The 24,605-nt window shown below is 39.1% G+C and overlaps 4 protein-coding genes and 1 long non-coding RNA gene across 6 annotated transcripts; 3 read left to right on the top strand and 2 right to left on the bottom strand.

Annotated features, from left to right (window-relative positions):
• Positions 1-1,631: 1,631 nt before the first annotated feature.
• LOC149034029 (uncharacterized) lies at positions 1,632-3,874 on the bottom strand. Its single transcript, XR_016182802.1, has 3 exons — positions 3,443-3,874; positions 3,087-3,340; positions 1,632-2,960 (listed from the first exon to the last, which is right to left on the bottom strand). It is a non-coding gene; the product is annotated as an uncharacterized LOC149034029 (long non-coding RNA).
• A 91-nt stretch (positions 3,875-3,965) lies between these two features.
• LOC113681827 (rap1 GTPase-GDP dissociation stimulator 1) lies at positions 3,966-13,070 on the top strand. 2 transcript variants are annotated; one of them, XM_027198948.2, is made up of 15 exons: positions 3,966-4,279; positions 4,499-4,618; positions 5,225-5,350; positions 5,988-6,137; positions 6,737-6,868; positions 7,106-7,231; positions 7,720-7,866; positions 8,307-8,438; positions 9,026-9,105; positions 9,475-9,532; positions 9,948-10,073; positions 10,676-10,816; positions 11,518-11,643; positions 12,143-12,271; positions 12,486-13,070. In XM_027198948.2, exons 1-15 carry the CDS (start codon positions 4,168-4,170, stop codon positions 12,626-12,628), a joined length of 1,848 nt encoding a protein of 615 aa, XP_027054749.2. In that variant the 5' UTR covers positions 3,966-4,167; the 3' UTR covers positions 12,629-13,070. The 2 variants fall into 2 exon arrangements, with proteins under 2 accessions (XP_027054749.2, XP_089049461.1); XM_089193335.1 differs by having other exon boundaries at positions 3,974-4,279; positions 9,948-10,071; positions 10,668-10,816.
• A 1,488-nt stretch (positions 13,071-14,558) lies between these two features.
• Positions 14,559-16,750, top strand: LOC149034028 (uncharacterized). The gene has a single exon (XM_089193334.1). The coding sequence runs from the start codon at positions 14,854-14,856 to the stop codon at positions 15,880-15,882; it is 1,029 nt and encodes a 342-aa protein (XP_089049460.1). The 5' UTR covers positions 14,559-14,853; the 3' UTR covers positions 15,883-16,750.
• A 422-nt stretch (positions 16,751-17,172) lies between these two features.
• LOC113681829 (serine hydrolase RBBP9) lies at positions 17,173-21,492 on the top strand. Its single transcript, XM_089193332.1, has 5 exons — positions 17,173-17,386; positions 17,491-17,530; positions 18,165-18,270; positions 19,945-20,030; positions 20,150-21,492. The coding sequence occupies exons 1-5, from the start codon at positions 17,291-17,293 to the stop codon at positions 20,371-20,373; spliced, it is 552 nt and encodes a 183-aa protein (XP_089049458.1). The 5' UTR covers positions 17,173-17,290; the 3' UTR covers positions 20,374-21,492.
• Positions 20,204-24,566, bottom strand: LOC113681828 (uncharacterized). Its single transcript, XM_027198949.2, has 3 exons — positions 23,284-24,566; positions 21,618-21,925; positions 20,204-21,043 (listed from the first exon to the last, which is right to left on the bottom strand). The coding sequence occupies exons 1-3, from the start codon at positions 24,503-24,505 to the stop codon at positions 20,789-20,791; spliced, it is 1,785 nt and encodes a 594-aa protein (XP_027054750.2). The 5' UTR covers positions 24,506-24,566; the 3' UTR covers positions 20,204-20,788.
• Positions 24,567-24,605: the final 39 nt, after the last annotated feature.

Here is a 24,605-nt window from a genome sequence, read left to right as displayed (position 1 = left end):
CACTCCAATACAAAGCAAAAAAATAGCGGCACCCCAGTAAATGGATGCTGCTAAGGAGTCTGGCGAACTGCATTTAGGGCAGAGTAAAACAAAGATGAGAACCAGAGCAGTAATAGTCCCTGTGAAACAGAAAATTATCAAACCAACCGTTGCTGTGAACAGGAACTTTTCATTACACTTTGAAAACAATGACACATCTTGACTTCTTTGCGTCATCATCGTTCGGTAGGTTGGAATAAGCCGGTACTGACCTCAAATGAAATTGTTTTGCCTTCAGTGTTGAAGTGGACGATGAACCGAGCTAGTTGTTTATCTGATAATGGGGTACAGCTCAAATGCTGTTTAGACTTCCTTTATCTGTGCACTACCGACACCGTGGAGAGGGTCAGGCTTAGGTCGAACGGAAAAACGTCACTTCCGTTTGTCGGCCTCTTGGAATATATGGCCTAAGGGATCGATCATCATTTATCGTCTGAGGGGAGGGGTGTCGGGGGATTTTGTTTGTGTCACGATAAACTTTACCTGATCCTCCCCCCCCCGCCCCGGCAGTTAATTGGAAGTGAATTTTCTATGATCCTCCCATAATACTCTGTCTGGCAAAGACTGACTCCCCCTCCGCTCCCCATGAAAACCATGTAATCCTCCGCGACTCTCCCGTCCCCTCCCGTCCCCTCCCCTCCCCCCCTCCGCGATAAACTAATGACTAATTAATGGTCGCTAAATAATAACTTCAGGTCGGTCATTTTCAATTCGCATCAATTTTATCCATCTTCAAGCTCTTTATTTATTCCATTTTAGGTTTGTTCTTTCTACTTCGCTAATTTTATTCCCTTCCAAAATGATTTAATTTTTTTCCTCTTCTCTTTGAAGTTGTTTTCTCGTTTTAATCAATAAGGGAATCTTAATTTACTTTTTTCCCTCCCCTAAATGGTAATCATTCCTTTTTCCCGTCATAACATTATTCTTTCAGTCTTCCTCTTTCCGCTCACAGTCTCCTTTGCATGCGTTTTTTTATCTCGTCTGAAACACGTTCTCATCCCAAACTGACGTTAACGGCTGCGAAGTTTTATGTTCGCGAGATCAATCACACCAATGGAATATCTCTAAAGGTACCTTTCCGTGGCCTTGGCATGAAAACAAACCTTAGATTTTTTCCCCTTAAGCTAGAAGGAGGTGATAAATTTATTTGTAATGCCGAGAAATACTTCCTGTGAAGTATTAAGTGATCCTGTAGAATTAATGCTCTCGCAACATCGTTTGTAACACGTTCCCTTCCCAAACTGAGGTTGACGGCTGCGAGAGAGAATTTTGCAAGACAAAACATGAGGGAAGAGAAGCCACCGTAGCTAGACTAGCCACCACTGGCTTGTACGCTCAAACTTTCAAACTTTTCATTCGCGTGATATCGCATGCACGGAATATTTTCAAAGTACCCCACCGTGACCCACGACCTTGCCATAAAAAAAACCTTACATTTTTCCTCTTTAGTATGACATAAATACATTTGTCATCTTGAGTAGTTCTTCCTGTGAAGTAAAGCGACCTGATGGCATAAAAACGTGTTTGATGTTACAAGGTTTTGAGTATCGAATGACGCTTTCCATAACCACTGTTGCATCATCGAAAACTCACGCTACTGAACTTTTAATCGTATGTAACAACCTTGATACCGGGGATAGCCTTTAAAGAAGAAGCACAAGCTGCCAAAATAAATACAACCCACACAAATAAATGACTCTACAGCCGATTTCATATGCCACAAAAAATTTGATACTAGAAAGATGCGTGAAACTAGTTTTAATTTGTGTGACAATCAGCACAAGTAATACTCAGTGAAATGACAAGCAGAGCCACCTTAATACACGAGCACAAGGAAGTCTTCTCGATATTTTCTAAAGGGAATGAGGAATTTCATGTTTATTGGTTCTTAAGCAACCCTCAAGTGCTAGTATTTAATGTGTGTTTTGACACTGGTGTTACCTTGACTGTAAGCGCCTGCTTGCAAATCAGCAGCAACGCTGAAAGCAGAATTCAGCTGTCGTCTCTAAGAGAAAATTACCAACCCACGTGGAACAGAGCTGAATAGCGACTGCGCATACGTTAGGCTTGAGCACGGAAAGTTCCGCCGAAAACGGAGTTTGAGTCATTTGCATGTCTGATATTCCATTCTGTTGCTTCTAGGCGTTGTTTCATAGCCGCTTTCTTTTACAGTAGAACCTCAAAAACTTTGGACACCCTCTAAAAATTCATCTTTTCCTTAAAAAAACTAAAAATAGGAAAATGCCTTCGACGACAACAAAATGCCTCTGCCGTCTAGATGCCAGCCCCTATTTCGCTGTATCTTAAAACCCGTGCGCTTGAGACCGCGCTATTGACCGCATACCTGTGACGAAACATTTCGTTATTCGGCTCTGCCATGTGGTATAATGTACCTCTCGCTCTCGCTTTGGTTGGCTCGATCACTTCCCTCTCTGATTCTTAACACCGCGGTACTTCTTCTGACTTCTGATAATCATTAATGGCTCTCTCAAAAATACCCTGAAGAAATCGGCCCCTCTTATAATTACTCATTAGTATGCCCATGTTTTCATTACTTGCATTGGCAGCCAAAAAATCCCATGCCCATACAATGAAGCTTCAAAACCCCCATGAATAAATTCTAATACGTTTTTAGTTTCTTCCCTTCTACTGTATCTAGTGCTCAAATTGTAATCATGAATCATCCTCATATAATGTGCTAGCAGCACCCCTTCGTCTTCGGGAATCATCCTTCTGCTCCAATAGCGCATTAGATCATATCCACATGTAGTTTGCGCCATATAAGTAATAAATTATTATTATTATTAACAGCTTTTTCACTTTCTCATATGCCTCCTTTAGTTCTCTCAGTGTCTCCTCTGATTCACTTATTTCTTTGTCTAGTGTCTCTTTCTCTCCTTTTGATTTTTGCAGCGCTCTTTCTATAAACAAGGACAGGAAATCATCATCAAAATAATGAAAATTCCAAAACAGCAAATAAATTAATAAAGAATAATCAATTCCATTTATCTTGCGGCAACTAACCCACTTACAAGTAGGAAACTAACCTGATTCCTCTACTAGAGCATCTGTCTCCCTTTGTAAAGCCAAGATATCTTGCTCCTTCTTGGATGAAGCATCTTCTTGGACTTGAAGCTAGCGAAAGTTGTCTTGGAGCGTTTGGCGCTCCTTATGAATGTTAAAAATAGGCGATGTTTTCTAGAAACGATTTACTTGTCGTTTCGAATCACGTTTGCCCAAATGGCCTGTCTCTTTGCTGCATTTTTGGCTTTTTCCGCAACATTTACGGTCTCCTTCGGGGCTACAGATGAAATAAAACACTCAACATTGAGCCTGAGGAAATTCAAGATGGCGGCCTAAACTGATCAACGGAGAAAATCGAGTTTACGTGACATTTTCTTACCTGGATTCCTCCGAAGAAATTGGCGAAAACGACGCCATTTAGACCAAAGTCCACTTTCAACTTTCGATTTATGGCACGCTTGGCAACTAAACGGTCAAAATTATACTTTTTAGGGAGGAGGACAGGTATTTCGGGTCTATTTTCTTCTTTTTGTTCTGCGTTTACCTTAACAGTGGAGCCCCCTAAGAGAAAAGTGTTCTCTCAGTTCCAGGACTCTAGAAATACCGAAATCACAACGGTTACGTTGACGTGTTGGCTTCTGTAAACCCGTTGTTAGCCGATAGCGTACCTCTGCCATAAGTGAAAGGCCAGAGCCATTCAATATGAAAAAAAAGAAGGATGGCAAGCTTTATCCAATGTAAAATAAACGACTGAAAGAACCCCTTTAGCTTGACGCTTAAATCTGCTCAAGCCGTGAACGCGTCGTGACGTGACCTCTAAGATAGCAACGGGAGGAATTTACATAGCAACCGACCATCCGGCCGTCCTTTATATCGTTTGATTGCGGGCTCCAAGACTAGGAGGGAAACTTGTGTGGTGTAATTCTAACTGTGATGTCCACACTCTTCTTGTTAAGCGAACGTTTTCGTCGAAGCTGTTTCCCGTGTACTTGCTAGTACATCTGTGTGATATTTCATTATTTGTTTCGTGGATTTTCATTTCGAATGCCTTTTTTTTCAAGCCTTGCCATGTAGAAGTTTTACGGGGATAAAGAAAACGCTAGAATGAATCACATATGTGAGCTGTTCGAGAAGCTCAAACTTGATGTTGGAGAAACGAAAAAACTCGATTTGGGAGTTGTCGATTCCATATTCAGCGCACTACAAAAAAAGAACGGTAAGATAATTTTCCCGTTTTGCTGAGATGGAAAGTTCTATCAACCGTACGATCGGAGCGCGTAATTTTTAGTAGAGAACGTCAGTGTGTTTTTATTTAGGAATGTTTTGAAATGTCAACGCCTATACATCCACTTTGTGGGGTGGGGGTAGGGTGGGGGTAGGGTGGGGTTGATGTTCTGTTTGCAAAGTGATTCTGTTATAATTATTTTATCTGTAGAGAGGTTTGATGAGGCAGCAATTAAACGTATCCTTGACAATGTCGTCGCATTGCTGGAAGTTGATGAACCTGAAGGCAAAGCAAAGGTGTTAATGCTTATTGCTGAGATTGCAAAATCAGGTAATCCAGAGAGAAATAAGTCAAGTTGCTGCTACAAACTTCCTTGTAAATTAGTTACAAGAATGTGGTGTTAGCTTAAATAACAACTTCTGCCTGATAAGTTTGACTACTCTCATTTCTTGTTTGCTAGATAGTGTATGAATATTATAAAGAGAAGTTACATGTTAATCATAACTGGTAGTTAAAGGGTTAGGAGAGAGATCAGGGAATGAGCCATGTCCAAATAAAGAGGAAGAGAAGCGGGTTTATGTGCTGTCACAGTTTTACCATTGGGTCATTGCTTTGTGTTCTTGGATAGGTTCTCGGATAATTAAGTTCTTGGACCACCTGGGTAATGAGAGGAAGAAAATAATCATTGAAACAGGGTGTGTGGATTTGATAAAACACTTAACTCTCAGAAGAGGTGGGCAAAGGAATGTTAGGTGTTACTAAGGAGAAACGGTTTTTTGATCTTGGTAGTGAAAAGGGTTCATGGCTTTCATAGCAGAAATGATGGTCAGTCAATTTCTGACTTGAGGTTTTTGATTACAACTAAATGCCCATGTAAATGAGAATATTGGCTGGAGTGAACCTGATAAAATGTTGTGTTTCAATTTTTATTTTTAGAAGAAACAAGAGTTCCTTGTGTAAATGCAGGATTGATAACTAGCATTTTATCAAATCTTGAAAGTGATGATCCAAATATTTTACTACAAGCTTTAAGAGCTCTTGGAAATATCAGTGCTGAAAATGGTAGGTGAAGTTTGGCAGAAATATGACCCCATACCATATAATAAATTTAGTAATAACCAATAACTGCTGATAAATGATTGCTTACTTTGGGATTGTAATTGCAAGAAGCACACAATTCACTCTAACTTGCTTTTAATTATCATTTTATAGTTTTGTTTCTTTGAAGAATAAAAAATTCCCATTTATTTAGTGGAGCTTTGGAATAAGGTTGAGTTGTTGAGCGAAAATCCTCTTTTTCTAACTCCCAATTGCTTCTCTGTATGTAAGTTCTGATAATTGAGTGGAAATCAAGAAATCTCATAGTTGATTATAATTAACTTCAACAAAGTAATGATGTCATTATGTCTTATTACGTCATGATGGGTAGTGGCACCTTAGCAGAAAGTAATGCTCCTCTCTTGGAGTCCAGGAGACATAAAACTGTTCCCTATTTATATGTGAATTCTTTTGTGGCTACAAGTTTTGTCCCCAACTTTCCACAATATTATGAGAATTTATGAAAGGTTTTATTAACTCTTTCACTCCCAAGAGTGACCAGAAAGAATTTCACCCAACATTATTAATACACTTTACAAACAGAGAGGTTATGGGAAAAGGTGAAAATATTAACTTGAGGATATTATTGTATTTCTTATAGAACAAGCAAAGGCTACTTTGCTGGAAAACAAAGGAGCAGAGAAGATTGTAAAGAAGCTAGGAGTTCTCGAGAAAAGCTTTGATGAGAAGAGTGACAACAGACTTGAGTTGGCGGCATGTGGATCCATGCTTAATGTAGCAAGTGACGATGGTATTTCTCAAATATTCTCCCACAATAAGCCACTTTATAGTAGTGTACTTAGTTGCCAAGCCTTTGATTTGGAGTGAGGCTGAAGTTGACCTTGTTGTGATAGAGACCAGTGTCTAGTTGGCATGATAACAAAGTAATTTGCATTTGAAAAGCAGCAAGGTTTGCATCATTACATGGTCAACCTTCGCCTCACTCCTGTTCAAAGGCTTGGTGACCAAGCACACAACTGTAAAGTAGACAATTATGAGGGTCTATGGACTGGGAGATGTGATGGTTAGTGCCCAGGACTTCTGGTTGAGATGCTCGGTTGCAAGGCCTGGGTTAAAGACCTGGCCAGGTCTTTGTGCTTTGTTCTTGGCAAAACACTTTACTTTCACAGTACCTCTGACTCCCCCCAGGAATATTAATTGGTACTGGTGTATTGTTGGGGAAGCCTGATACAATGAGGGGGATAACCTTACGATAGACTGGCCTCCCATCTAGGGTGGGGGGGGGGGAGTGTGATAAGCTCCTGTTTTGACTACAACCTAACCTAGTTACAGATGTTTGTATATCATCTCAGTACTGAAGTTGGATATTGACTTAACTTACTGTTGCAGAAGCACTAACAGCAGAAGCAGTTTCATTTGGGGCAGTGCCATTTTTATTGAGCTTTATAAAACAGAGTCTCCAGTGTAACCCAGCTCTCTGTCAGATGGCATTATCAGCTGTGTCTGTGCTCATATGTTCAGGTAATGGAACAAGTGTGTAAAGGCATATGATTCATGCAAATGAGGAAAACGACATGACTAATTTGCAGATTCATTTGGATTTTCTCTCTTTACATTTATTTGCTTTGTTGTAATTGGATTAAACTGCAAAGCTACTGAAAGTGATTTATTGGCTCATATTTGGTTTGCTCTCTCTTTTGGCCTTATTTTGATGATAAGGATTTAACTGTATAGTGTTGTTTACATATGAACCAACAGAGAAAGGAAAAGAGAGCTTTACAGAGAGTGAGGGCGTGGCTACTTTATCAAAGGTGATGCAAGAGTCTGATGATGATGAATTGGTGGACTCTGTGCTTGAAATATTCACTTCTCTCATCACAGATGGTGAGTGTAGCTTTAAATTAAACAAGACGCTTCGGGGAGGGGGTTGGGGTCAATGTGGGCTGGGTTGTTTGTTACCTTCAGTCACTCTGGTTATACTTGGAAAATAATAAATTTAATTTTGACTCCATATTAGCCTCCTAGGTTGACCTTCTTTTGGCCTGTCATGTTAGCTTTTTTTGTGATGAGCCAAAAGAGGCTATAAAGAAATTGAATAAAAAGGGAAAAAAAAGAATAAGAAAGTCAGAAATGTGGGATTTTATGTGCAGTCACTCATCCAATTAGTAACCCTTGCCAATAGAGCTTAACTTAGAATATGGCTAATTTCCATATCTGACTATACCAACACTCAAGCAAATTTGTACATGTAAGGTGGTCTGCCACAGGTATCCTGTGTCATGACCCATGACCTTTACCTTCTTATACAAAACAGAGATATTTCAAATGCAAATAATTTAGATATTTCTTAAGTAACAGTAATTTTCCTCTAGACAATGTGAAGAAGGTGCTGGTCCAAGAAGGATTTGCAGAACAGTTGGCTAATGTGGTGTCAACTTGCAAAGATGCAACAGGAGATGAGATTTTGAAGCAGAGGACACAGTCTGCAGCTGACATGATAGTGATGCTGCTTACTGAAGGTCAGTACTTAATTTTTATACTTGTTAAGTTATTTATTGTTGTTTTTGTTTTTATTTTGCAATTGGAACTTTTTGCGAACAAGTATTTCCTGGGGGAAAAGTTGTCAAGAGGTTCAGGGCTTCATCAACCCTTTAACTCCCAAGATCTCATTAGTAATTCTCCTTCCTGTTTCCTGTACAATTTGTATGATGTTAGTTTGGAGAATTTGGAATTGGATCAACAAATAATCCTCTAATGGATGTTTTTCTTTATTCTCATCACTTGTCTGCTTGATATTGTACTGATAGTGTAAGGAGAAATTCTTTCTTGGTCACTGGCATCTCTTAAAGGGTTAAGAAATGAAACTATACTTCCCCTTTGAGTGGGTACACCTATGTTGTTTTATAGTTCATTTATTCCTTAAACTGAAGCCAAATTGACATATGTCTTCTATTTACAGATGATAGTATGAAAGGACTCTTCAGTGATGGCAATGGTTCTGTCTATAAGACCTGTGTGTCTTGGCTTTCCTCAGGGGATGAGCATTTGCAAATTTCTGGTTGCCTTGCTATCGGCAACTTTGGACGAACAGGTCAGGGTCTCAAATAGTAGCATGTTGTAAAAGAATTTGTTGAATGACTTTGGCTCTGACCTTTTCAGTGAGTTCATCTCTGATGATCTCATGGCAGATCCAGGGGGAAGGGTCTGGGGAGTTTGAGGACCCCAACCAGAACTGTCAGTTGGTATTTTTCACTACTTTTCTGGTACCAAAACTCTTGCAATGACAGGACTGCATGTTAAAATTTACTTATCTTAAAATATTTTTCAGTTTATGTAGATTCTAGAGTAAATGTGAATTCCTGTGTTTTTAATTTCTAAATCAAATTTAAACACCCCTTCCAAAAATGTCTTGATCTGCTTCTGTGATTATACATTTCTTTGTTGGCTAGTGAAGAGAATTTGGATATTCATCTAGTCTGTGGCAGAAGGGGAGAAGAGAGTTTGGATGCAAAAAGTAAGCTTTCCATCACTGCATAAACCTTTTGTAGTGGAGTGAGGAAAGGGAGGGGAGGGAGAGGGGAAGTTAGGGGTGGGGTGGTGTGGGCTGGGCTGGGCTGGGCTGAGGATCAAATTGTGATATTTAATTGTGATCTTAACCTTTAAAATTACACCCCACAGATGAAAATTGTATCAAACTTGTGGAACAAGGAGTCCATGAAAAATTACTGAATTTGCTAGCACGGAGTTCTCACCGAGAGGTAATAATACAAATGCTAGAACGTCTCAATTTTAAGATTTGTGTTTTTGACTTAAAGGGGAGGGGTGTTGGGGCAAAGACGCTCCAGAACCTATGAATTTTAAGGTTTTTATGTTATTAACTTAAAGGGAAGATGGGAGAAGGGAGGAGGGGGGGGGGGGACGTTGGGCAAGGACACTTCAGAATCTCTCCTATCCATGCCCCTGTGAAGCACAGTACAGAGCTGCCAAAGCGGTATGTGGGAGGCATGGGCTCTATTCCTATTTAGGAAGGAATCTTTACAAAACTTTTCTCTATTAACGTAAAGTGATCGGTAATGTCATTGTTTTTTTGTTTATTTGTTGGTTTTTTTCTCTCCTTTTTTTCTAAGAACATGGGAAGACAACTACAAGCTGTTTTTAGTGCGCTAAAGAATCTTGCAATGCCAGGTAAATTTAACATTAATTTTTTTCAACAAAAGGCACATTTGTTAGACGTGAGGATTATTGACGTGTTCATCAGTTTTAACAACGTTCCCGATACGTGACATTCTAAAGAACGACTGCAAAGGAGATTACTTCTGTGTCAACTAAGAGAATTAACCGAAATTAGAAATGTTGAAGAATCTTACTTGTGAATAAAGAGAATGTTTTGCTTTTTGAGGAATCAATTTTATCTATAAAACAGTTAGCTGAATGTCATGCCTGTAGGCTGTTATGAGATTAAAACATTTTGACCGACATGACCTATACGCAAGCTAACAGAGTTAAATTTCCACATTTATTGGTGTCACTCTATTTTAACCGTTATAATCTTGGTCCAACACTCAAACTGTTTTTATTTTTTGTTTCTTTTTTACTGTAGCTGTGAACAAGTCTAAACTCGTTGATAGTGGCTGCCTGGATGTAATTCTGCCTCTTCTCACGAACCAGTCCCCTTTCGTCCAGTTCAAAGTTCTTGGCACATTGCGCATGCTCCTGATGGGACATGGTAAGAACTCAAAACAAAGCACATGTTCACTTTCCTTCCTTTTAAGTCAGTCTTCTCGCATTTGCATGGTATTATTCTGAGCATGCGTAAATTAATCAGGTACGTGACATACGCCGATGTCATGCAACGTGGACGTCATGTGTACAGCCACGTTCTGTCCACGTGAAGCAGTGTCCGTGTAGTTGCGCTCAAGTACAACGAGCACTTTTGGAAATCATAAATTCCCCCTACCCCCCGTATGTCTCAGCTTGTAACCTTGCAGCATGTGAAAACCTCGTCTAGAGTCAGTATTTTACATCCATGTTTACTATTTTTGGGTGTGTGCTTAACTGAATTTAAATTTGATTAAAGTAAGGGGATCAATATCAGTATCTGGGCAACTGCCCACCTACCCCTCCCCTAACTCAACAACAGTCAATTGATAACAAGTCAGGGTTAATGTTGGGTTAGGGGAGGGATAGGTGGCAGTTGCCCAGGTACTGATATTGATCTAGGTAAGGCCTATTAGAAAAACTTCCCATCAGGAATTTTTACAGCAAATGCAATTAGCATTAAAACGGTATTAGTAGAGACAGATCGTGACATTTTTTTTTGCGTTACAGCTGACGCGGCCAATAAGATCATTTGCAGTAAAGATCACCTTAGTACTTTAGTCCGATGTTGTGACTCCAGTGGTCACGAGGGAGTCAAAGCAGAAGCTAGCAGAATGTTGGCGATGATGGCAAAACAGGCCAGAACGGCAGGTGAGTTAGGGTTAGGGTTTGGACCACAGTTATTCCCAAGGGATAAAACAAGAATCAGTGTTCTTCCACACACCGGTCGGTTCTTCGAACAAGTAATCAAAATCCCAATTCGATTGTGAGACGTAAAATCAAAGAAATCGGAGCGGCCAATTAGCGGAATTAAAAGTATCACATGATCCAAATGAATCAAGTAAATAAACGTGAATTGCCTGAAACGCGTGAAAATGCGATTGGCCGAGTCGCGATCCTGGATCTGATTGGTTGAAAGAGTAGGGTAAGTTCTCAACACTAATGCGGGTAACCTAGTATTATCAACTAAATTGATAACGTAAATTGGCCACCGTAAAGAGTTTAAAAGCTGACGTTTTCGAGCGTTAGCCCTTCGTCAGAGCGATTGGAGGAAATGTGGGTTGTGTGCATGTTTATATGCAGAAAATGGGGCTACGCTATTGGTGGGGATATGGTGACGGGAAAACAAGAATAAATTAGTTGAATGAAAAGCACTCGTTGATACCGTGGGGAATATGAGTACCGTTTTGGAATTTAATTTAACGGAAAATCGGGCTTTTTCGACGCTCAAGTAAAAGTTGCGCCACACCATAAACATCATGTTTTCATATGTGGCCCTCAACAAGTTATGCGTCCTGCATTTTGCCGGTATAATTTCTAATACCATTCTGTCTTTCCCTTCAACACTACAGAGGTGTCACAACAAATAATAAAATGCGGAGGACTGGCTCCTATCGTAACCATGGTAACGTCGGAACATCCCATCATGCAGAACGAAGCGCTGATTGCTTTGGCGGTGATGTCAACAACTGTAGATGGTGCGAATTTCTGTCCTTTTCATAGTTTGTCGAGTGTTGTCAACTCTTAGGTTTCCTCGCATTATCATTACGCATTCTTGAACCATCTGTTGCAAACTATTTTCAATCTCCTATCAAATTCCAAGAGCTACAAAGTGAAGAAGTGTACAGCCAACGTATTTTTAGCCGTAGTTTTTTACTCTTGACATTAGCGCTTCAGTACAAGCGTTTCTTGGCCCTCGAATACGTTTGAGGTCTTGAGCAACGTTAGCCAGAGAGGTCTTCAAATGGTCTTATACCGGTAGACCTTTCTCGACTCGCCCCAGATCTTCGTGCGGGCGGAGAAACGCTCGTCCTGCTGCGGTACTATTAAGGAACTGATCGCAAGCAATCCTATTTTCCCTGCTAACAAGAGTCCTTGCCCTTATCTTACCCAAGTCCACCTCCTTCATTTTTTCACTTATTTTTGTTTTTATCTGTTTTTGTTTTTGTTTTGTTTTGTTTGGTTTTTCTTTTACAGAAAGCTATTACCCTAAATTCAGAGACAGTGGTGTTATTCAAACGCTGATGAAACTCATTAAAACGAAAGAAGTGAATCCACAGTCATGCTACAATGCCATGGCTGTCTTGGAGTCGTTTTCACTTAAAGGTTCGCAAGATGTGTTATATTACCCTACAATGCAACAACCTTCGGTGCGTTTTCAAACGCATCGTTTAGCCGAAATTTTTGGATTTCTTTTCTAGGCGCACTTATGCTCCTTTTAGTTACGCCAAAGAATGTTGAGAATTTAGTTTGAATTTTACTTTGTTTACCAAGAAGCTAAGTTTGCAAAGTCAACTAAATCAACTTGTTTCTCTTACAGAGTACTTTCGACGAGATCTGGAAATAGCTGGATTGAGCAAGGCGCTGGACAATCTCACAGCTCACGAAAACGAGAATGTAAAGAAGAGGGCTTTAATCATTCTGACAAGAATTAAGGCTCAAAAGTTAGTGGAGCAGGAATAAGGGACGTTCTGAGATAAACGTCCTTTAATTTACGGAACGTGGGGCTTAAACTCAAAGCCTTGGACTGGTGGATTGGAATAGAGCGGCAAAATCCAGCCTGTACTGCTTCGGGCCAGCCAAGAACGCTTAGCTTAGCCATTCAAAGCTTTAGAAGTGCACCATATTTTTTTCGTACCCAGACTTACCACGGCCAATCAGTTGTAAGATTTCGGTTTCAGTCACACGGTAGGAACTGGGTACGAGATTACACCACATCTAGATTGTGTGTTTAATGTGAAGATCGAACACAGAGGGAATTTTTAAAATTTAAAAAATGGACTTTTTAACAATTAAACCTAGTAAGTACCAATGAAAAATGTCGTTTTCGAATAGATAAATTTTCTGTCGTACAAGTTCGATGGAATAGTTAAAAAATAATGAATAAAAAGCTACGTTTCCTGCTTATCGACTCCGTTAGGACTGGTGCCCACTTACATGCAACAGCGAGCAGCTAGCGCGCGATATTCAGGAAACTGGACCAAGAACACGCCTACAGATAAACTCCTTTAAGATAAGTCTTTTGAAACGAAAAAGCCGTTTTTGTCACCTGCATTGTCAACGAAGTCTCGTTGAACTGCTGTAAAAGTTCAGACAGGAACTTTTTAAAAGAAAAGAGAAGCTGTATTGGTCACACCGCAAAAGAAAACTTTTTTTGGTTAATTTCACAATTTGTTTTAACATTGCGTGAGCTGCTGTTAATTGCCAAAAGCAAAACAAGAATTATGAAACTTCTCAGCAGTTTCCCAATTAAGCAATAGACCACACAGCCTAAGGGAGTGATTTACAGACTTCCCCAACACCTAACGCCGGTTAATCGATAGAATGTGCAGTCTATTACTTTGATAAAATAAACTTCGATATTCTACTGGTTAACCGGTGCAACAAACGATATGTTTTGAGATATGTTTTTGACCAATCAGCGCGCTCCTAGTTTCTCAATTATGTAAAACCATTTTGCGGCTGCAAATGACATGTCAATTAGTTTGATTGTTCAGTGTGGGTTGGTTTTCAGACTGAATCCCTGCGTTATAAATATTTTACATTAATAGATTTCTCTATTGATGCATCTTGTTTATTTCGGCACTTTTTTAAGCGTTCGCTTGGCTCTGAAAGTAGCAACTAAAATGTTCACTATTTAGTTTCTTTCCATTATACGTGATAAACAAATTAAAATGTTTGAACAAATAAGTTTCTGTCAATTTTTATTGACTCACGTGAACGGAATATAATGCGAAAGCTGAATCGAGATGGAAAGACTAATTCAGTTTTTGAACTCTCAATCATGCAGGTCACTGATTCGAATTTAGAATTGCCTATTTGGATAACTCTTGGTGTCTCAGGCAGGAGGCTCCAAGGTTTACATTTTCATATCAAATATTAAACAGTGCCTTTGACGCGATTGCGCCGCAAATAAATAAACTATCCAAATTAGTAATGTACTCTCGGTGTCTATTCACGTTAGGTATTAAATTGGTGTAAGGTCGAGGAATATTTCTTGCGGTAACGAGATGGAAAATATTGGAAACAAACCTGGTTTCGTCTTATTAGGAAGTGTAAGCGTTAAAAAAGGTGAAGAAAAATAAAAATAATAATTTTACGTATGAAAGTGTGAAGAAAGGAAATTAATTTTCTTCGCTGCATGCTAACAACTCTTGAAGTTTTGAAATTTTATTTTGTCAGTTTTTTTGTCATGAAAGTGTAGTTTAAGTTTGTGTTAGAGTTATGTAATAAGAAATCTTGCATAACACTGGATACAAAAAACAAAGGGAGGAAAGTTCTAAACATAGAATGGAATAAAGCAATAAATAAATAAAATCCACCTGTCGTAGTTAGCACATTAAAATGAGTCTTCCTCTTAGCATGAATCATTGTGCAAGTTTGTGTTCACAGCTAACCCACTTGCCTATCAGGGTTTTGAGTTCCTCTGTAAATTGGCGCAGTTTAGCGTGATAAACCAATGATAGGTGATATGGCGCCTGTTCGCCTTGATGACCTGCTTTTCGAGATATAAGTGGCCATCCATGGGCGGTTATTATAACAAATCGTTTTAAATCATAACATCTCGAGCTGAGCTTTGTATTGGACTGGGAAAGTCTGTGAATGTAAGTTGCCGGCTTTTCCATCTTCGTTGTCGTTTTGGCGGAAGTGAATTGCTTCAAATTCATTCGGGATAGTTTTGTTATCAAATGGCAGCTCATCCAAGTCAAGCTAAAAGCCGCTGGAAATATTACTCAACTCATTATGGCCCGGAAAAATTTCCTACGTCGTCTTCGCAAACATGTAGCCCAGAAGAACAAGTTTCTTCGAAGCCAAACACAGAATATCCAACCTATGGGCGGCAACGAAGTTTTTTCCCCCTTGGGATTGTCAGTGAGTGCGATTTGAAAGAACTGCGTCCAAGTGCTGAAAGGTTGAACTCCCAGGAAAAATGTAAGAGCTTCCCTTGTCTTACTTCCTCCAGTCCAGCAAGATGGGGAACAAAGTTTGTATATTCACCTCCCAGAAGTCCAGGAAGTGAAGAAAGCTTTGACCACGTGCAGTCAACCTTGACAAAAACTCCCGTACGCGGGAAATTTCGGAAAAGAATGTACAGCTGCCCGAGCACTCCTGTCAACGACTTTCTTCGCACCGAAGTTCCAAATTTATCAGCTATTATGGTACAAGCGCAGTCGGTTCCTCTTGTGAGGCGACGTTCACAACCCTCGCCGACTTCCAGGTTTAAAACAACGGCCAGTTCGACGGGAAACCCAAGCCGATCTCTCGAACGCACGGCCAGCCTTTCTTCCATAGAACGTGCAGTTGCAAAGAAACCCAGCCTTGCGGAAAAATCTAGCGATTCACGAGAGAATACGCAAGAACTATCTAAGTCTCTGTCAAAAATTAAAATCGAAGATGGTGTAATTGTTATCAACAACGGTAAAGCTATCGATCTGAAAATGGACAAGGCCAGAAAACATAATCGCAGCAACGAAGGTAGAAGAAACTCCGAAGCAGCCAAGAGTAAAAGTTATCGAGAATTTCAGGACGCCATTCAAAAGTTGGAGGACGCACAGCTGAATTTAGAAGGCGAGGTGAACGCTAAAGCAAAGACGTTCGATACGAGAGAGAAAGAGGAGAAGTTTTTTAACGAGAATGTACAACCACATTTCCTTGATTTACTAACGACTGTGAAAGGAAAGAGAAGGAAGCCTAAAGGCAAAAAATATAAATGCTAAGTTTGTGGGGGTTGTCTGGGCCACTTATCGAAGGTCGCAATTGATAAGCCACATCGGTTTCTTTTAAAAGAAAATTCCGTGACTGGCCTGACTTTTCCAGCAATATCAGTTAATTTCTAAATTTTATTGACTTCATTCTGACGTAGCTGTTTTAGAGATCGTTTAAAACTGTTTCAAAATTCTCGTGTTTCATTTTGGACTGAACGACTCATGATTCCCAATTAATTTTAGCGCCCTGATACTGACAGGTGAGGAATTTGAGAAAAAATTTCTTCAACTTGTTGTTTTTCCGAAAAATGATTTTAAAGCGCAATATGAGTTACTTGTCTATAAATGTAAATGACTTTTGTAGAGCTGACTCGAATCATGGCAAAAAGATATGATTTAGTTCCTATTCCGCTTGTATATTTTGTCCTTTGTAGGCCAGCTCATTTAAAAAAAAATTTGCCTCGTGTATTTGTATCTCTTGTCTGACCTTGGAAATGACTTGTTGTGCTTTGGATGTAAAACATCCGTTAACTGAAACCGAACATTGCAACTTTATGGATAAATTGTAAACAATGAATTATTAAGGCTCTGCAATAGTTCTTGGGCTCGATCAATTTTGAGAGTAATTGAACTGCGTAGATTGAGCCAGTTGGTATTCAGCCAGCAGAGATGTCTTCGGAACATTCTTTACCGAGATCAGCTGGTTTAGGAGAAAAGTTTTTCCGAGACTGATGGTGAATTGAAGAAGAGTGAATATTTATTATTTTTTTAAATACTTGGTTAATTTAGCTTGACAATACGAGGTGGGAGAGATGATCATCAATGTTTTGATATCTTCAATATAAACACGTTATTTTTAGAATAAAATAGTATTACAACAGCGATAGAGTGTAAACATCTCTTAGGGGTGCATGACTAACTCTCGTTCAATCCCGGCAAAGTGATCTCAAGCGATTTTCAGCAACGCACTTCTGTGTGTGTGATTGATTAGGCTTTTTCGGTCAAGATGCCTGAATTAAAAATTCTCTCCTTGTTCCGTTTTTTTTCGCGTTTTACATACCGATCGTCAGCTTTCTTTATAAAGAAAGTCCCTATTATTTGCCCAAAATTTCGTCCTTAATAAATTTTTCTTTCCGCTGCAACAATGATGTGAGTGCCCTCGAGCTGGGGAGAATAAATTTCTGACTGGCTAATAGCGTTGGGAAACTTTCCGAGTAGTATGACGACAAAATCCTGCGGCTATTGATCTCAGTTACTAAGTACGATTCAAGCTGTCGAAATCATCTTCAAACTCATTATCGCACGGGCCCTGGGTACGATAACTTTGCAGTCGGAAACAGTCCTACTCGGAAAGATGGCGATAGGGGAAGTGTTGTGAATCGCTTTGTATGGACACATTTTATCATTGTTCTTTCTCAAAATGAGCCAAAAAAGAGTTGTCATCGTACCAGGAAACGGTGACGGAGATGTTGAACAAAGTAACTGGTATGGCTGGCTCCAAAACAAGCTTACAGAGGTGAAGCAAGATACCCTCTCAGAACGCCTTACTAGTTCTCTCTGATGACAGGAATAGATCAGTTAATATGTAATTTTTATTTGAAACATTACTATTCTTTTTAGAAAGATGTAGAGTGTGTTCTGAAGAATATGCCTGATCCAGGTATGCAAGAAACCGTTTTATTAGAACAATTTTGAAATCCGGAAGTACGGCTTAAAGAAATCAGACCTGTCTTAAAATGGGGGAACTGTAGCCCCCCCCCCCCCCCCATCAAACTTTTGCAGGGGAGGGGGGGGGGAAGAAGGAGCATGGTCTTTTATAATTTGTTGCAGTATAATTGAAGCATAAATCAGGCTTGCTAAAATGTTCAGTCTGAATCAACCCCTCTAAGGAGTTTATTTTACAAACAGCTACCAAGTTATGCATTGTTAGAAATAGGTCAGCTAGTCTAGTACAAAATGAAATGAATGTGTCATGAGATAATTATGTGCTTACAGCTGTCGTGCACTTCAAGTATATTTGGAAGTTATGCTGAATAGATATGATTTGGGGCTTACCAAAGTAGTTCTCAAGGAAATTGTTTGATAGTCTATTTGATAATTATGACAATGAGTTCTGAGTTTTCAAAGCAAATTGATGCATGGGAGAGTTTTTCAACCAATCAGAAGCAAAACTTAATAAAGTATGAATTCCAAAGAACACAACAGCAAATACCGTATTTCTTGGAAAATTGTGACAGGCTACTTGTCTTCATGACAATGATGTTAAATAAATTGGTGCTTCTCATCATTTATAGTGGTGGCACGTGAAGGAATATGGATTCCATTCATGGAGAAACAGCTTAATTGTAACAGCAACACTGTGATTGTTGGGCATAGCTCTGGGGCCCAAGCTGCCATGAGGTGATTTTAGTGAAAAATATTATTGATGAAAAGTTTATCTCTTTGTAACATGTCCACAAGTCAAGGTTAGAAGCATACCACATTTTCATGATCAACAACTTGCCCTGTCCTTGTTAAAGTACCTATTGGTTGACATGTGATTTTAAACTTACAACAGTTTAAAAAAGATGAAAAGAAAAAATTGCATAACATTTGGAAGGAGTTATCTTAATAATATCAAATTCTCCTAAATAAGTTGAGGGAGATTTATACCAGCTATATGGGAGAGTTGGAAATTTAATCAAATTGTGAAATTCAAAGGATTGTACAGTGGTCAAAAGGAATGTGAGTTCAGTTTTCAAAGGAGAATGGGGAAAGAGATGGTAGTAAGAACGAGGAATTCTTCTCTATTTTCCCTAATTTGGTCTGTTGGGGCGGACTAGTGGCCGAATGAACAAACTGATGTTGATTAGGTCATGTGGCTTGGTAGCACATGGTTTTTGTCTTAAGAGTATTTTCATGTTGGGGACAGCGATTGCTTTGTTCATATGTTACAGTTTTTTTACTTTTCCCACTCTTCATTGCACAGAATATGTTAGTATGAAGTTTGTATCTTCATTTTTACCCTTGTGTTGTTAATTTAGGTTTTCTTTCTTCAGTTTCTACAGTGGAGGTAGATCAAATCGAGACAACAGAAAATGGTAGACATGTCTGTAATTGAAAGTTGTACACAATCACCAATTGACCTGGCTCTGGTTGTTTGAAGATCGCATAATGCTATCCACTGGATAAATCTCTATCCGTTGGATAGCATCATCTGCCCTTTATACAACTGGGCCCTGGATGAAAGCATTGTGTTCAACAACTATGAGTCAAAAAAGCTCTCTGCAAATTGTTCCAAACTCAATCCACTCTCCATCATGTTGCTATTTGTGTGCTGAACATGGAAACAGGCTAAAAGAAGTAAATTAAAGATAGATGGCTACAACAGAGTGTACCTGCAAGTGTAAAAGGTACTTTGATCAAAACACCCATGAAAACATGAGACCTGAAAATTGCAAATTCTTATTAGGTGTGGGTCTTCAAGAGGTTTCGTAAAACAAAGTCAAGACTTGAATGAAAGTGATCCTCGCAGTAATGTGCACTACTTAGGCAGTAGTGAAAATAAGGCCTGAAAAAAATTCAGGCCTGTACGGGATTTGAACCCATGACCTCTGCGATACCGGTGCAGCGCTCTACCAACTGAGCTAACAAGCCAACTGGGAGCTGGTCATGAGGTTGGTTCTAAATAAGTAGTGCACATTACTGCGAGGATCACTTTCATTCATGTCTTTATCCGCAGTTCAAATATATGACTTTCGTATATTCTTAACTATTTATTCATCACTTCACGGGTTTATTTAGAACCAACCTCATGACCAGCTCCCAGTTGGCTTGTTAGCTCAGTTGGTAGAGCGCTGCACCGGTATCGCAGAGGTCATGGGTTCAAATCCCGTACAGGCCTGAATTTTTTTCAGGCCTTATTTTCACTACTGCCTAAGTAGTGCACATTACTGCGAGGATCACTTTCATTCATGTCTTTATCCGCAGTTCAAATATATGACTTTCGTATATTCTTAACTATTTAAAGTCAAGACTGTTTTTTGTTTCTCCACTTTGCACTCTACAATTCTGTATTTTGTTCCTTTTACTCAGATATGCAGAGAATCATTGTGTGCTTGGTTTGGTTCTGGTTTCAGCCTGTGTGACGGATTTGGGAGATCCCAATGAAAAAGCAAGTGGTAAAGGAAAATTATCATAACTTTTTTTCATAGTTCTCCTCATCCTCATTATCACATTTTGATCACTACATAGCTTGCATTTGTTTTGAAAGTATTAGCTGAAAGAATTGTTTTCACAGGTTATTACAGTAGGCCCTGGGAGTGGGAACAGATTAAGCACAACACACAGTGGATCATTCAGTTTGGCTCGACAGATGACCCTTTTATTCCATTTAGTGAACAGAAACAAGTGGCGGAAGGAACTGGTGCTGAGTTCCAACAATACTCTGATAAAGGGCACTTTATGTCAATGGCATTTCCTGAACTTCTTAAAAAGTTGATGGAAAAATTACAGGGAAGCTGATTTAAAAAATGGATTTATTCAGGGATGGGTTTTAATCAAATGAGCATCAAAAGTACCATAATGGACTGACAAGATTTTGATAATTGATGCATCCATAACCTTTTAACTCCCACAAGTGATCAACAAAAAACTTCTCCCTAAAATATCTTTACATTATCCACCAAATAGGTGATGAGAATGTTTAAACTCATCAGTTAGAAGTTGTAATCTTGATCTAACACCAAATTCTCATTACTAATTTACAAGGAAATGTGTAACAGCTTGAGGGGAGAATTAACAATTTGATCTTGGGAGTTAAAGGGTTAAGAAGTTAGAAGTTAGGTAAGAAATAGTTACTAATTTTGTCCATTTTCAGAGTTGAAGTCTGAATAGAAAGGTGTTAAAAAAAAAAAAATACTGTCATGATTGATTGGTCTCAATTCATAAGACAAATTGCATCAATCTGATGATGTCCTCTAAGGCTTGAAATACCAAATAAACACTCTTGCCCTAAGACTGATTCCAACACTTGCTCTTGAGCATTTCCAACATGTTCAACAAACTGTGACCCTGTTATTTGTAGAAGCTGTTCTGCAGCATGATCTGTCAGAGATGCCTCTATGCTCTTCTCTGAGTCATGTAACTCAAGACTCAAAGTATACTGCCACTTCCAGTACATGGATGGGGATTTCTGAAATCACAATTTTTTAAAAACAATTATTTCACAAAGGTTAGATATGATCAAACTTTCCCCAGCATCAATCTTAAATAAGTTTTTAAACTGTAGCTGACATTCATTCAGTGAAAATCTTAAAAAAAAGTTGAAGTGAATGGAAAATGTAGAGTGATTGAAGCAATTGAGCCAATCTTGATCAAAATAACAATGTTTAATTTAACTTTCTTCAAGAGGATTTAGCATTGTTATGGTAACCCTATATGTGATCTCAACTTGTTGAGAAATGGTTAGGTAATCTCTTTAGGAATACCATTTTCAAGGAAACTAAAGAAAAACTGTGTAAACAGCAATCCATCAGAGAACTGAAAGAAAGAAAAATCAGCTTTGAACTGTGTTAACTTATCTAATTTCTCCTTACAATATCAGTCTTGAATCAAACCTTAAAATTACAAGAATAAAAGAAATGATTGCCAACTTGAGAAGCTTTGATTGTTGAACAAATTCTCCTTGTCAATACGAAAGGAAATATATAGACAACAGTACAGAGAAGATGCACACTGATGTTAGAGTTCAAAGGGTTAAGACTCACCAGCTGATTTGGCTTGTTGAGCATTTCATTCAAATGAGTAACTTCACATTTTTTGCAGAAGAAATTCCCACTGTTACTTTCCACTTCCCTGTAGCACGACATGTGAACTCTAACAGCATGTCTGCCACTGATGCCGTGGACTTGAATGACGACAGCTTGACACACACAGTGATCAAACTTGACAACATCTTTGACAGGCACTGGAGATGACAAGCACTTGCTTGCCAGCCATCCAGTCATTGCGCTAAGATTCCAGATCCTTCCACCATTGCTTGTCTCTAAGGTTAAGGCTTTGGATGAACTTGCACCTGTTTTGGAAAGAAAAAAAATTATTCAGTTGTCACAAGTGATCAACATGTAGCTTTTCCTCAAAAATCTCAGTGCATTGTAAAGCAGACAGGTGACTAGCATAAATATCTTGATCAAATTCTCATAACTACAGTGCAAGGAAAAAAAACCAACCAGAAGAGAGAAATTACTACACACACTTGGGTGTTAAAGGGCAAAAAAAGATGACTGCTAATTTAAAAATGTCATTTCATCATTAACCCTTTAACTCCTAAGATCTCAAAAGTAATTCTCCTTGCTATCTGCCATGTAATTCTTGTGGTGTTAGTTCAGAGAATTTGGTTCTGGATCAACTAGTAATCCCCTAATTGATATTATTCTTTATTATCCTTGCTGGTCAGCTTGACATTGTATCGATATTGTAAGGAGAAATTTTGTTGTGGTCACTCATGGGAGTTGTGGAGGCACAGTGGCCTCATGGTTAGTGTGCTCGACTCCAGATTGGGTGGTCTGGGTTCGAGCCCTGGCTGGGGTCATTGTGTTGTGTTCTTAGGCAAGACACTTCACTCTCACAATGCTCCTCTTCACCCAGGTGTACAAATGGGTACCAGCAAATGTACTAGGGGTAACCCTGCGATGGACTAGCATCCCATCCAGTGGGGAGTAGCAATACTCCTAGCTGCTTCATGCTAAGAAAACTGGAGTTAAGCACCGGCCCCATGGGCCACTTGGGCCTGTATAAAGGCTTACTCATGGGAGTTAAAGGGCTAAGGGTAAAAGAGTTACATGAGGCAAACTTTACCAGTAACACTGGATTAGGCTTTATAGTGAACTGGAAATGATCTTACAAAAATCTGAAAAAACTCTTACCCCTTTAACTCCCAGATCAAAATTGTAATTCTCCTTACTGTCAACCACACAATTCTTATAATGTTAGTTCAGAGAATTTAGATTTGGATCAACTAATTATCTCCAAATTGATATTTTTCTTTATTCTCATCACTTACCTGGTTGATAATGTATTGATATTGTAAGGAGAAATTCTGTCTGGATCACTCATGGGAGTCAAAGGGTTAAATATCTCAAAAAATTTTCATCAAAAACTCTTGTTGCAAGAAACTGATAGAACCATGGTCTACATAAATATTTTTCAACACAATAATTTATTACTGTATTAGTTTAGGCTTGGTATCATACATAATCTAAAGAAAGAAATTTTATCATAATTCTGAGTTTTGTTGACATGTCATCTAAAAATACATTTCTTACCAACATAGCATACAAACAACCATTGTTTGATTGTCTAGTCACAAATTACAAGACCAGTGGTCTGACAAGAAATCCCTCTGTTGGTATCCAACCTTAAATTTATACCTACCTGGAGCACAAACATTTTCCAACAAAACATTTTGGCCAGCAAAAAGTGAATCATAATAAATTCTGTTGTGATCATAAATTGTAACAGTGTGACTGTTGGTAGCATCTGTGACAGTTAAGATGAACTTGTGTCCTGCTACTTGCTGTTGTGTGAAAACCTCCATGGCACTCACATTGGTTATGGTACAGAATACCGTCACCCTTGTCATGTTTGATTTGATGTCCCTCAAAAAGATGCGTTCAGGAAAGGTCGAATAGTCCAACATCCCTTGACTGTCTCTGATAACACTCACAGGGGTCCCCTGGGTACTGGAATTTTGGCTTGGAATTGTTTCATGTTCTGGGGCATGTGACATGCAAAATATGACTGTAGCTGGACCATATTCCAAGAAAAACAATTCATCCTGGTTTGGGACCACGTACGGTTGCTGAATAGCCAGTATGTCGCCTTCTTTGAACAGGTTTGCTAAAGGGAGTTGTTCATCCCAGAGGTATAAATTCACATGAACGTCGTCAGAATCAACTACTTTCACGCATCTCTTGTTACTCGTCTGGCCATTAGGAAAGTGGACCGCTTCCTCAAAGCCTAAATCGGCGACTTCAACCTTAACACTGTGACCGTAATGGGGAGAAGGACTCACATTAATATTTTCAAGCGAGCCAAACTTTCCAAACTGCAATAGTTCGTCCTGCTGGCATAAAATCACTACATTTTCCGATGGCAGAAGATGAACTTTGTGACTGGCCGAAGAAAAACTCAAACCTTTTCCTTGTATTAAGCGACAGCTGGTGAAACGCAAGGTGAGTTTTTTAACGCTAGATTCGTTCAACTGGTAAAGCTTTTGATGTAGGTACATTCCCAGAGTATTTCTGCCTCTTGTCGAATCTCGCAAAATGGCAATCTTTGTGTGAGTATCTGGAACTGTTTCAATATTTTCCACGGCTGCTTCAAGGATTGATTCATATCCTATGCGCCTGCTTTCAAAAACAGAATCAACAGATACCTTTCGCGCTCTCTGTTCCTCTAGAAGTCCCTGAAATTGACTATGTTGGTTCCATGACTGTTGAATCTCTGCCAAAATAATCGCCTTGGTGATTCCCGAAGGATAACGAGACAGAAGAGAGGCGAGTTTGATAAACAGCCAGTTCCAGGGCGGAATACATTTTCCATTTGTTCGATCTTGAATGTAGTTCCTCAGTGAAGTAACACACTCTTCAAACATAATGGCAGGGAGTAATCGACAGAATTCTTTAGCAATTTTTCATTTTATTTTTCCCGCCTTGACTTGATAGCCAGTCCATAGCGTGGTTACCCAGTCTCAC

This window comes from Pocillopora damicornis, chromosome 14 (genome assembly GCF_964200805.1).
Source record: "Pocillopora damicornis chromosome 14, jaPocDami1.2, whole genome shotgun sequence".
In the NCBI taxonomy this organism is placed as follows: Eukaryota; Metazoa; Cnidaria; class Anthozoa; order Scleractinia; family Pocilloporidae; genus Pocillopora; species Pocillopora damicornis.
Note: the sequence above shows the minus strand (reverse complement) of the source record. Positions and strands in the feature narration are given on the sequence as shown.